We start from the raw sequence: 13,661 nt of genomic DNA, 5'->3' as shown, positions 1-13,661 counted from the left end.
GACGTGCAACTTGCAAACCACAACAAGGAAACCAGAGCCCCCCTTTCCCAGAGATGCTGGTCCGTTCCCTCAGCCCCAACCCCTGGGTCAGGGTCCGGCTGGAGTCCCGTGTGACCTGCAGCTGACAGCAGCTCACTCCCATCCACACCCTTCCTAGGAAGTCTGCTGGTCTGGTGCTTAGGAGGTCAAGGTTCGGCCAGCCTCACCCTGACACGCTCCAGGGCTGAGATGACTGATGTGCGTGGCTCAGGCCCAGTGACTGCAGAGCGACCAGGGAGAAGGCTCTGCCGGGACGGACGCAGCCAGGAGTGCTAGCCACCACCGTCAGGCTCAGGTTCGGGCGTCTCAGGCACCCCAGCTGGCATGAGCTCCAGGGGCCCCCCTTCCCTGCCGCTCCTCCTGGCACTGCTGCTGCTGCTGCTGATGCAGGTGAGTGGGCGGGGACCACCCTGGTGCCTGGGAGCTCCGCAAGGGTCAGGGGCCGGGCTGAGTGTGACCTGGTGAAGACTGGCTGGGCGCTCCAGGAGGGGTCAGGGCACCATCTGTTTGCGGGAGTGGTGGGCTCTGTTCAAAACTGGATTATGCAGCACACACCAATTTATTTACCTTTATGTCAACACACACCAGCTTTCCCATGATTCTTCTGTCCGCACTTCACATTAGACTGAGAAAATCTCAATGGCGTAGGTTGTCAAAGAACAAAACTCAAATACGTCCCTCCTGAAGATCTGACCGTGGTGGGAGGCCACGCTGTCGTCCCGGGCAAAGGCCGTGGGCTGGACTGGCCACTTGGCACCCCGACCTGGGCCTGTCCGCTTCTGGCTGCAGACATGCACTAGTTACTTGACCTTGGTCCTCACCCCGGCCTACGCTGGACTCTTCTTGAGAGGTGCAGAAATCCCGGTGCCATGCTCAGAGGTTTACATCGAGCTGATGCGGGGGGTTTGGCCCAGGCATCAGAGTCGAAACTTGACCATGGTCAGCCTCATCTTCACCTGAGAAGGGAGCTAGTTCAGCCCGTACCCGACCTGAGGCTGTGAGAACAAACAAGGAAATGCAGGAAAGGGCTCGGCCTGGCAGCGGCTCCGCCGAGGTGCCCGTCCGTCCGTCTGTCTCTCTCCCAGCCACTGTGGCTGGCTGGCTGGCTGTCTGTATTCGGTGCCCACACAGCAGCTGCTTATTAGATGCCAGGCTCGAGGGGGTAACAGCACCCGGGGTGGGGGAGAAGACCCCCGTCTAGGGCACTGGCCCGCCAGCGGAACTGCCCTTCTGAAGGGGCCTTGTTTGGCACCACGTGCTGGCGCTGGGACTTCCCTTGGTCACCTTCTGCCATGTGGGGTGGTGAGTGGTGCCGAGTTAGCTCTCGGTCACTGCTGCTTCCCACTGTCCTCTGGTCTCCAAACTGGAAACTGAGCCACAGTCTGCAGGGAGTGGTCACGTCTGTCACCACCCTCCTCTGAAACCCACCCCCGCGCCCGTCGTCCCGACCAGAAGCCAGGTGTGCCGCTCACAAACATCACGGAGACCAGACGCCTCCGCCCGTGCGGCCTTTCCGACACAGTCCCCAGGTCACCGAAGGTGACAATGGTGAACTGATGGCATGTGCACAGAAGTCACACCTTTAATGAAAAATACCGTGTTTTTAAAAACTCCATTTAGTTTGAGGAGGGGCACCGTTTCATATTTTTGCAAATCTCTTGAAAGCCTGCCTTAGAGCAGAGGGCTGGATTCTCCTCCCTGGTTCTGCCTCCAGTCCCTTGTCAGTGTCGTTTGGTTAAAGCACACGAAGAAATTCTGGCCTCACTCAGATATGTGTGTGGAAAGGGAAGAATATTTAATAGCCTTGAACTTGACAACTAGTTTTGTCCAGATTTTTAAAAATTGGTTTTTAGAGAGAGAAGGAGAGAGAAATATTCATGAGAGAGAAGCATCAATCTGCTGCCTCCTGCATGCCCCCCACCAGGGAGAGAGCCCACAATCTGGGCATGTGCCCTGACCGGGAACTGAACCGGCGACCTCCCCTTGCATGGGACAACGCTCAGTCCACTGAGCCACAGCAGCCAGGGTGACAAGTAGTTTCTTAACACTTGTAATGTGGGACAAGGATGAATATTAATGAGCTAACTGTGACACGGAAACCACAGGTCTTTCTTCCATTCTGGCGACTCTCACCGTGCATGACTTTGGGACGTGATGTGTTCATCATTAGGAAACTTTTGACTCACTGAGTCATGCAGATCTTCCAAATGTTGACATATTCCACAAGATTAAAAAAAAATCACACTTATGCCCTGGCTGGGTGGCTCAGTGGGTTAGAGTGTCGTCCCATATACCAAGGGAGTGGGGTTCAATCCCTGGTCAGGGCACATATAAGTGAAACAGCAGATTGATGCTTCTCTCTCTTACCCCCCCAACCAATTTAAAAATCACATTTATTAATATCTCCATGGGGATATCAGAAAAACTTCTAAGTATTGGGAGAGCTGTCAAACTCATAGTAGCAGACACAGTTCCAAAAGTCCTGCTTTTTGCTTGAAAGCCTAAATTTTATTTTCAAGAACATGATACTGTCCATCGTTTTTCTTTGAGTGACAGGCTCAGTCTGTTCCCTGTCCATCAGACACGCACCTGAGAACCACAGGCTGTCATTCTGCCGAGTAAACTGCTGTCCCAGAGCGCAGTGGCCTCGCCGGCGGCCACGGGGAATCCCGGGTGCTCCCACATGGCCTGCGCTCACCCTGGGCTCTGCTCCCTCCTCTCTGAGCGCTGCTAGGCATCCACTCGGAGCTGCAGTGCATAGGACTCAGACTTCTCGGCTCCATTGGTTCTCAAGCGATTCCTAGAATCTGGTGGAGTCTGGGGCCTCCGCCTTCCCCGGGGGGCTGAGGCCCGGCGGTTTCCTTCCCCATGTGCTGTACATGTGCAAACCCGCACAGGAAAGACACGCTACCCTGGGTATACGAGTGGGTGGCCGAGGGGACGCTCCCCAGTCGGGGAGCCCAGTGACAGACACTTGGGAACTGCTGCCCCAGAGGAAATCTCTGTGGGATGTGGGCGTTCTGTTTTGTTTTGGTGATAACTGACAACGGGAATAACTGAATGTCCCCACCAGGACAGAGAAACAAGTCTCCCGTTCATAGGGTGCACGGCTGTGAGGCAGTGAAAACGAACGACCTAGAACTCCAGGTGCCAGCACACACACACACACACACACACACACACACCCCTGTATACATGCATGCACACTGCACACATGTACACATGCATGCACACATGGCACACACGCACACACCTGTATACATGCACGCACGTGCACACACCTGTATACATACATTCACAGTGCGCACATATACACATGCATGCACACATGGGCACATGCACACACATACCTGTATACATGCATGCACACGGCACACGTGTACACATGCATGCATACACGGGCACACACATGCATGACGCATAGAATGTGCTCAGTGTTGGTTCTGACAGACACTGCAGAGAGGTCTTTCATTTTCAACAGTTTTACTTTATACATGTGTGTTTTTATTAGACGGGGTGAAGGTTGTTGAGATGCAAATGATAAATAATCCTCAATGTAAATCATGTAAATATAAAGTACCAAGTTCTATAATTTTATTGATTATTGTAAGATAAAGTTAAAAAAAGAAAGGAAAAACAGGAGAAAGCCCCCGAGTCCCAGCACCCACAGGGTTTGGGGGCGCTCGTCCTCAGCGGACAGTGTGACCCACTCTGTCCCCTTCTGGCTTCAAGGGCTCCCCCACTGGAGCAGCGGGTCGGAGTCTTGGTCAGCTCTCCTGTTTCATGCAAGAGAAGGGTCATTATGAACTGAGATGTCAAGAAGATACTATACTTATCAAACTAAAAAGAAGTTCCTTCTCCCCCTGATTCTTCATGATGTGTGTTTCTACCTGGTTCTGGTAAGTATATTCCCTAATAATTAATGTCATTTTTATTTTTTAGGTCGACCTCATCAACAGCTTCCAACAAGAACATGAGGATCTTACCAATCAAATGCAGGTGGGTTTGGAAGTCAGCTTCTGGCTAAGCCGAGGGAGCCTGCACGGCACTGGGGGACGGGCTCCGGTGGCGCCGGGCGCCCTGGCGCGGACTGGCTGGCAGAAATGAGCTCTCCAGTCTGGGGGGGACTGCCCAGGCCTGCAGGTGGCGCTCTGAGGTCCCGTTGGAGCGCGGGCGCTATGAGAGCAGGAGCTCAGCCCGCCGCCCATGCACTTTCTGCTCTGTGGAGCTGAACGGAGCGGACCGAGTGTTTCTAACGTGAGTGCGCCCCCACTGCCATCACGTGCCCACCCCCACGCTCACCTGGGGATCATTTCCTTCCTCTTGTTCTTGCGATCAAACTCACTGTCTAATGAAGTCATTTCTTTTTAAAGTCCATTTTTCTGGATAAAAATTAATGTGGCAATAAACTACATTCACTTGTAATAAACAGACGGTAACTAGAATATACATGTAGTAGAAACACATCCGTGTCGCTCATCCTCTCTGTTTTCCTGCCGGACAAGTCTCTGACTGATGCTCAGTCCACGACTCACTCTTTCCGTCTTGGTTATGAGGGAGGTGGGTAGACAGAGGCGGTCAAGGCCTGTGAGCACTGGATGGAGACTCCCCTTCAATGACTTCAGAGAGAGCAGGGTGTCTCCTCACTCATTCAACAACCATCGCTGTGTACCACAGCACAGGTGTGAGCACACAGAGTACAGGTGTCAACACACATAGGACAGGTGTCAGCACACACACAGGACAGGTGTAAGCACACAGAGCACAGGTGTGAGCACACAGAGGACAGATGTGAGCACAGGTGTGAGCACACAGAGCACAGGTGTGAGCACAGAGCACAGGTGTGAGCACAGAGCACAGGTGTGAGCACATACAAGGCAGGTGTCAGCACACACACAGGACAGGTGTCAGCATACAGAGCACAGGTGTAAACATAGAGCACAGTTGTGAGCACACAGAGCACAGGGGTCGGCACACGGGACAGGTGTGAGCACACACAGGACAGGTGTTGGCACACAGAGTGCAGGTGCCCGCACAGAGTACAGGTGTCAACACACAGAGGACAGGTGTGAGCACATACAAGACAGGTGTCAGCACACACACAGGACAGGTGTTGGCACACAGAGCACAGGTGTCGGCACACAGAGCGCAGGTGTCAGCACACACAGGACAGGTGTCAGCAAACACAGGGCAGGTGTCAGCACACAGAGTGCAGGTGTCGGCACACACAGGACAGGTGTGAGCACACACAGGACAGGTGTCGGCACACACAGAGCGTAGGTGTCGGCACACACAGGACAGGTATCGGCACATAGAGTGCAGGTGTGAGCACACATGTGACAGATGTGAGCACACACAGAGCACAGGTGTGAGCACACACAGGACAGGTGTCAGCACACAGGACAGGTGTTGGCACACAGTGCAGGTGTCAACACACACAGGACAGGTGTCAGCACTAACAGAGGGCAGGTGTCAGCACACTGGGCAGTAAAATCTGTGCCGTCTCTGCAACCCCAAAACGATCTCATAGCTCAGGATCGTGGGGCGCCTGTGCAAGCTTAGGGGGGCCTCTGTAAGAGAACAGGCGCATCTCATTCCTAAGCACCGGAGGCCGTGGTGAGGATGAGAGAGGACGTGTCACAGGCAGCCCAGCGCCTGCCAGCATCACCCCTTCCTAAATGCTGACACTGTCATCTCCAGGGAGACAGCCACCGGCCTCTACGGCGATCCAAGAGAAGATGGGTTGTCACCACCTTGGAGCTGGAGGAGGAAGACCCAGGACCCTTCCCGAAGTTTGTTGGAGAGGTACGGCGGCTGCTCTTGGGGGAGGCCACCTTCGTCCCCACCAGCAGGCCCCTCTGCAGGAGGGTGGAGGCACAGGGCCCTGTGCCAGTGAGGCCAGGGACCGGGGCAGGAGGGACACCTGCCTTTGCCCGCTGGGTGCTGCTCCACGGGGCGTCACTGAGAAAGTCAGGGTCATATGGCAACAGGCTGGCGAATTCCAGCCTGCAGGCCTGACTTATTTGGCCGACGAGGAGTCTTTAAAAAATATATATATTATTTAAAAATGAGATGTGGTTACAAGAAGCTGGGGGTAAGGGGACAAGTGACACTAAATGAGACAGGGAAGCAGAACAGTGGCTGCTGAAGGCCGGTGGGGCGGACGTCACGGGTGAGTGTCTGATGGGGCCGAGTGGCAGCTTTGCAAGGTGAGGGGCCTCTGGAGATGCCCGTGCTGATGGCGCACAGTATGGACACATGATGCCGCGGACTCTACACCGAGAGGTGGTTAAGATAGTACTTTCTGTGCTGCTATTTTATCACAATAAAAAGTTAGAAAAAACAGGGAGAATGTATTAAAAGTTCTGTCTTCTAGATCTTCTAAACACTAAGACCCGACCCTATGGAGCCCATTCTCACAGCAACGAGATGAGGCTTGAGGAACCCGAAGGCCCCGGTGCCCACCACCCCCGACTTCTCCTTCACTCTGAAGTGCCACAGACCCGGCGATGCTGGGATGCCAGGGGCTCACTCTTGGCCTACCCGCTTATACCCACCACGTCCTGGCCCCTGGTTACAAGTGCAGACCCCCGAGTCGCTCAGGGGGTCGTGTTCCAGGCGTAGCACACCCTAACTCCTGAGGCCCCACACTTCCTGACCGGTACAGCGGGTCAATGACAGTGCCCACGGCAGCAGGTTCCACAGATCGAACTGGTCAGGACGCTGAGGCCCACGGCAGGCGGGCTGGCTCCGAGCTCTTCCACGTCAGTGGTGTGACTGTACGTGTCTTCCCCCGACGGGCAGCCAATGCACCCCTCAGACACGCCTGTGCAGCCTGCCCCTGGGGAACGTGTGAGCAGAACGGGCCGTGCCCCGCATGCCCTGTAGGCTGCCTCGTGTCACGCCTGCTCGGGGGCATCCGAGCATGGACATTGAGTCATGTGCTGTGGGACAGGGCACCATCGGACGATTCTTTCTGCGTGGATGCAGTGATATCGCTCCTGACTTCTAACGTCAGTCAACGTGTCCCTTGTCCCTGCGTCTTGGTTGATGTGCTATTTTTCAGGCAAACCGTCCGATGTGCAATTGTTGGGTGTAGTTGCTCACCAGTGCCTGGAGTCTCAGCCTTGGTCAATGACACGCAAAGTGGTTGATGCTCACTCTCCTGTTTTCTTCATTTTCTCTCCTTCCAGCTACTCAATAATATGTCTGACAACACATCACTGATATACTTAATCAGCGGGCCCGGTGTGGATGAATATCCTGAGATTGGTTTGTTTTCCATAGAAGATCATCAGAATGGAAAAATATATGTTCACCGCCCTGTGGACCGAGAGACAACACCATCTTTCACGGTACCTAGAATTTGGCATTGTACACTCTTGCAGGAATCATGTATGTGGTGAGCATTCCTCGGCTGAGTGCCAGGCTCTGGGAGATGGGTGTGTTATTACACACCCAGACAAGTGCCACTTGTGTCAGCACACAGGACAGGTGTCGGCACAGAGCACAGGTGTCAGCACTAACAGAGGGCAGGTGTCAGCACACACAGGACAGGTGTCAGCACACAGGGCAGGTGTCAGCACACAGAAAGCAAGTGTTGGCACACACAAGGCAGGTGTCAGCACACAGGCCAGGTGTTGGCACACAGAAGGCAGGTGTCAGCACACGCAGGACAGGTGTCAGCACACAGGGCAGGTGTCAGCACACAGAGAGCAAGTGTTGGCACACACAAGGCAGGTGTCAGCACACAGGCCAGGTGTCGGCACACAGAGGGCAGGTGTCAGCACACGCAGGACAGAGCACATGCAGGGCGGGTGTTGGCACACAGGGCAGGTGTGTTATTACACACCGTGGCAGGCTTTAGAAGTGCGCACAGGGCCCGGAGGTAGTTTTGTAGTCTTCAGGCTGGATCTGGGCTTTGTAATGATGTCTGCAGTCTACGTGAACTGCTACCCCCTGCCTGCTGCTGACCAGCATCCCAATGTATCTGGGTCTCCGGCGGCATCAAATGGGCAAATTTGTTCTTTGAGGAGTCACAGCTGAACTCGATGGGGACAAACAGACCCCCACGCCGGGTTGCCTAATAGCGGATGAGTGAAGAAATGCCCACCGAGCAAGTCTCCAGGAATTCTCGGGCCTTCATCACCCCAGCACCGTGGTCTACTGTGAAGTTAAAATTCAGGTTCTAGCCCACGAAAGGCAATTAGAAATGAGAATGCTGAACCATGAGGGGGTGGGTCACGGTACTGCCCAACCTGTGGGAGGGTCTCAGGAAGTCGTCTTGTTTTGTTTTGCCTTCTGCTGAAAACTGGGCTTGGTCCTCCGCCTGCCTGGCTGCATGTTGACTCCCGTGGGGTGGGAAGACGGTAACGTGAGAGAGAAATGATGTATGGAGCTGTTCCTCAGCACCCCCGGGGTTCTTTGCATCGAGGTTTCCGGCCGTGCTCAGCCTCCCCGGCCATGTGAGCACTGCTCAGTTGTCTTTCACGTGGGTTTCTGCAATGGCTCGCTGGTTGGTCCGTCTACCTGACCATAAACTTCCAGATGCAGCATGGGAAGGGGGGCGTGTCCCACCCATGACTGTCCCGTCACTCTCCCCGATTCTTGGCATCCCATGAAATGTAAACTTCTGCATCTGTGTCTTCTGAGGGTATCTAGTTGAGTCTGGATGACCAGGTGCATGCAGATTTAACCGCTCATCATACCTTCCTCCTCAGTTGAGCCTTCATGACTCTGATATGTGCATTTTTACCTCTAGGAAGACTTCTTGCCTTCAAGTTTGCTATTTTGATATTTGTAGCTAGATGACTAGGTGAGCTTCTTTTGGTTAGTCTCTGAAAATCAGTCTGTTATCTGTCTATCCATCCAACGTCCGTCCTTCCATCCATCGTCCCTCCACCCCTCCATCTTCTAAGGAAGCACCTTTACTCTGCGTACTCTGTACCCTGTTTGAGGTGTGTCTCCGCTAAGTGGCGCGGAGCTGTCGTGAACCTGTCTTCAGTTAGGATACTCAGTGCGGTGTCCCCCACACGATCGGACCTAGTTCCTAGCTGTGTTAACCAGGCACCTGTGTTCTCCTTGCTCCTCGGTCCTGGCGCATTTCCTCTCCTGACCTATATTCTTTCAAATCATTTTCCATTATTCATTTTCCTTCTCTAGTACTTATACATTCTTTTATTATTCACTTAATGATTACTCTAGCAATTACAACATTCATTCTTCACTTATTAGGTTTGTGAGTAGTTTTATAATTTCTTGGACAATATGCAAAACCCTTAATTATGTTTACTGCTTCCACATGTTAGGTATTTTACTTTTCACATTTATGTGCAATAAAATGTGTACTTTTTGGTGTCCAGCTCTGACATGTGTAGTGCATGTCATCTGCACAACCATGTGATGGAGCAGCTCCGTCACCCCCAGTGTTTCTCTGTGCTTCTCCTTTGCAATCAGACTCTCCCCAACCCTGCCCTGGAAGCACCCATCTGCCCTCTGCCCCAAGTCTGCCGCGTTTAGAATGTCCTATGTGGGCACCACACAGAAGTTGTTTGCTTAGCAAACACCTGAGATTCCCCCAAGCTGCTTTGAGCGCTGGTGGCTGCTCCTTGTCCCTGCCCAGGAGCATTTCCCTGGCTGATGTGCAACAATGTATCGACTCAGCAGTTAGGGGCACCTGAGTTCTTTCCAGTCTGGGGAGATCCCAAAGGTGCTATAAGCATATGGGGTTTTGAGTACGTTTTCACTTCTTTGGGGTAAAAACCTAGGAGTCAGCGTGCTGGCCCCTATGATCAGTGTGTCTGACTGTGTGTGAAACCCCTGCGCGGTCCTGCAGGGACGAGCTCATCTGCACCCTCACGGCAGGTCTGGTGTCCTGCGTGGCCACCAGCTTTCTCGGCTCGGCCGTCCCAACAGGCGAGCAGAGGTATCTCACTGCGGTTTGTTTGCTGTTCTCTGACGTCAAAAGGTGATTCATTCCCACACGTGATCTTTGGAGCAGTGTCCGTCCAAAACCCGTGTCTATTTTTAACAACTGAAAATCAATTTCAGGAAGGTCACAGGAAATAAAGTTAATATATAAAAATGATTGGATTTCTACATACCAGCTATGAATAATCAGAAATCAAGATGTTAAAAACAGTATCATTTACCTCATCTCTAAAACAAATGGAGCGCATAGGTACAACCCTAAAATAGGTGTGGGATCTGTTTAATCAAAATACAACACACGGATGGAAGAAATCAAAGGCCCGGCTGAATAAGCAGGCAACGGTGCTTAGGGACTGCAAGGCTGTACCGAGACAATTCTTCCCAAATTGCTCTGTAAATGCAGTGCATGCCTGATCACAAGACGAAGAATTTTTATGGATACCAGGCAAACTAGCATTCGGTTTCACTGACTTCACTGTTATTTTTATTGATGTGCGCTTTTATCTTTAATATTTCCTTCTTTCTGTTTGACTTTGATCTGCTTTTTACATTTCTTTTTAGCTTCTTAAACTAAAGATAGAAGCTTAACATACTGATTTGAGATCTCTGAAAGAGAAGGCTGGTCACCTGCACGTCTGAGATGAATTGCCTCTCTTACAGAAGGGCAGTGACCACGTCGGAACCCAGCATCTGTGCACAGCGGGGCTAGCTACCTTAAATGCTCGCTTTCCCCAGACTTCTCAGCGGCCGCTCGGAGACACTTCAGCAGTAGTCACTAATGTGTGCCTTTCCCAGGACAACAGATGGGCACAGAGGCTGCAGCCATAGCCACCTGCGTTTCTCGGGTGGAGAAATGGAGACTTGAACCTAAACACTAGAGATATTTTCTGTAGTCACTGCACTGATTTGCTTTACCCACGTCCACCGAGCACCCAGCACGCCAGCACTGCGTGCAGCCCCGGGACCACCCGCTGGATGAGCAGCGACACCTGCCCTTGCCCGCCAGCCTGGCGGCGGAGACAGCAGATGCAGTTATGCAGCCGTCGGTTACCTGATTAGGGTCGCCACGTTGATGCTTCTGTGACATTAACACATGTCTCTGCCTCCCAGGTTCATTTCGATGTTGTGAATCGCTTGACAGGAGAGATCATGGACAACTCCTTGATCTTCAACATCAAGATCACTGACGTGAATGACCACGCACCCCAGTTCACTGAGAAGGAGTTCAACGTCAGCGTGAGAGCGAGCCATGAAGCAGGTGTGTGCACAGCCGGCTTCCGCCCTGTCCCCTGCAGGCTCTCCTGCCCGACAGGGTGGGGCACCTCCTCCTAATTGTCTTCAGGGAGGCAGTTCACTGTCCATGCCCCGAAGGGCCGGGCCCTGGGTCAGGGGCTCATTTCACGTTTGGCAAAACAACGATGTGGAGTTGAGTCTGTTGGAAGAGCTGATGTGTAAACACCAATCAGGAGTAAGCTCCGTGCAGCGAGGGGAAAGGCAGAGCTGGGTGGAGAGTTCCTGAATAGTGCTGTGAACTTCTCCCCTGTAAGATGACGTGTGTTTTCTGAGCTAGTTTCTGTGAGTCTTCAAAGCCAAACCATGCCTACTAGATAGAATATGCGTCTATTTTAATAACAAAAAGCATTATCTTTTTTTACTGATATGAGAGAGAGGAAGGGAGAGGGAGAAAAACAGATGAGAGAGAATATCGACTGGCCGCCTCCTGCACGCCCCCTACTGGGGATCAGGCCCACAACCTGGGCACGTGCCCTGATCAGGAATTGAACTGGTGACCTCTTGGTGCATGGGTTGATGCTCCACTGAGCCACACCGGCGGGGCACAAAAAGCATTATTTAGTTTGTAAAACAGTCTTTAGAAAACTTGGAAAATTCCAAGAAACAAAGACCAAAATAGAAAGGGTCTTTAATGCTATCAATTGGATAATGCCATCTCTGTTCTGGTTTGTATTGTCAGTATTATCCTTTGCCTTTTATGTGTGTGTATACACATACTGTATATTTGTGTGTGTATAGTCACTGACTTTTATATATAACTCCAAATGTGTATTTGCATATGCACATACATTTTAAAAATCATCCTAGGAAAAATGTCTGTATGTGGATATTAAATATTCACCAAGACATGGGCATGCTTTTTACATGTGTGTATTTTTGAATCTTCTGTTTGTCATTTAAGAGAATCCTACAGCATTTGGTAGTGAAATATTTTATTTTAGGCATGTGTTTTAAGGTACTTCACTAATCTCCTGTTGTTGGACATTTATGCTTTGTTGCCGCTTCCTGCTATTTTCATAAAATTTGCTCCCCTGAACACATCTGAGCTTCAGCTGTCCCATCACTTGGCAGGCTGAGAAGCAGGGTTGCTCATAAGAACTGCACCCACGGTTTGGGTTCTAGTGTGCTCGTCCACCAGCCGCGCCTGGAGGGCTCACCTTGTCCATGGGGTGCCCCAGCGCCCGTTCCTCTTCCCTCGCTCGCCCCTTTCTTTGTCCACCTCTGTTCGTGTGTTTCTCCTGTCTCTTGGATTTTAACCTCCCCCTTCTATGTTAAGAGAATGTCTAAGTCTACCTTATACACATCAAGTGTGTTCTCCTGGGTTATCATTTCCTTTTCGTCCGTGGGGTTTTTTTTGGCCACACATTAAAAACCTACCTGTTGACTCTGTCCTTTATGTCGTCTGCAGTCATGACCTTATGACTGTGGAAATAGTCCTCTCTATTTTCTCTGGTACACTGGTTTAACTTTATATGTAGATACTCCCACTATTCTGATGTATGCCCAGTACGTCAGCAAAGCATCACCCTCCTACTGGTTCAACCGGCTGCCTTTGGCCAATAGTAACAGTGAAAAATATTCTTTCCAGGTCAACCTATTTTTCAGATGTCAACAGTTGATTTGGACCAAGAAAACACTCCAAATTCTCGAGTCCTCTACTCCCTTGTTTCTCAAACGCCGTTACTGAAGGAAAGTGGATTCAAGATCGACCGCGACAGCGGAGAAATCTGGCTCTCGGGATGCCCCGAGTATGAGGTTACGTGGACCTGACTTTCTCATTGAGCTGCGTTCTGTCTCCAAGCCCAGCACTGCACTGACCTCTGCAGCGCAAAACCCTCCGCTGGACTTGCTCCTAAAACTGGTAAAATGGAATCTTTCTCTGTTAACACCCCTTTCCTTCCCCCACAGACTGCTCCTCAGTTCACACTACTGATCAGAGCGAGGGACTGCGGGGACCCACCGCTGTCGGCCACGGCCACGGTTCACGTCCACGTGCAGGAAGGCAACCACCACAGGCCCACGTTCACCCAGGACAATGTAAGCCCCGGCTGCCTCCAGATCCCAGTCCAACTGACAGCCCGAGTCCTGGGCGAGTCCTCCTGGGGGAGCCCCCATATCACCCCACATCCTCGCTGTCCTCCAGAACGTAAGCTAGTCCCGAAGTGACCGTGCGGGCCGAGAACCACCTGCCGTCGCCCGATGAGCCTGCACCTCTCACCGCTCTGGGCCAGCAGATGTGCTCAGAATCTCCTGCATCTGCCCCCCGCACTGGGGGAACCGCCGTGATGGCCCCACGGCCGGACACGCGGCCCGGGGGTCAGGGGCTCCACGTTCACGGGCACCAGGCTCTCTCACAGCCACACTGCTGTTTGGGGACGGGGACTTTTCACTGGTGGGGA

The 13,661-nt window shown here is 52.3% G+C and overlaps 1 protein-coding gene across 1 annotated transcript in view; it reads left to right on the top strand.

Annotated features, from left to right (window-relative positions):
* The first annotated feature begins 363 nt into the window (after positions 1-363).
* The window catches only part of CDH26 (cadherin 26), a 30,574-nt gene continuing 17,276 nt past the window's right edge, over positions 364-13,661 (top strand). Inside the window, exons 1-7 of the mRNA XM_036244643.1 lie at positions 364-429; positions 3,982-4,038; positions 5,740-5,844; positions 7,233-7,394; positions 11,080-11,227; positions 12,851-13,017; positions 13,171-13,299. Coding sequence (XP_036100536.1) covers positions 364-429; positions 3,982-4,038; positions 5,740-5,844; positions 7,233-7,394; positions 11,080-11,227; positions 12,851-13,017; positions 13,171-13,299 — 834 coding nt within the window. The remainder of the gene's footprint in view (positions 430-3,981; positions 4,039-5,739; positions 5,845-7,232; positions 7,395-11,079; positions 11,228-12,850; positions 13,018-13,170; positions 13,300-13,661) is intronic.

This window comes from Molossus molossus, unplaced genomic scaffold (assembly GCF_014108415.1).
Source record: "Molossus molossus isolate mMolMol1 unplaced genomic scaffold, mMolMol1.p scaffold_m16_p_6, whole genome shotgun sequence".
Classification (NCBI taxonomy): domain Eukaryota; kingdom Metazoa; phylum Chordata; class Mammalia; order Chiroptera; family Molossidae; genus Molossus; species Molossus molossus.
This window is presented reverse-complemented; position numbering and strand designations above follow the sequence as displayed.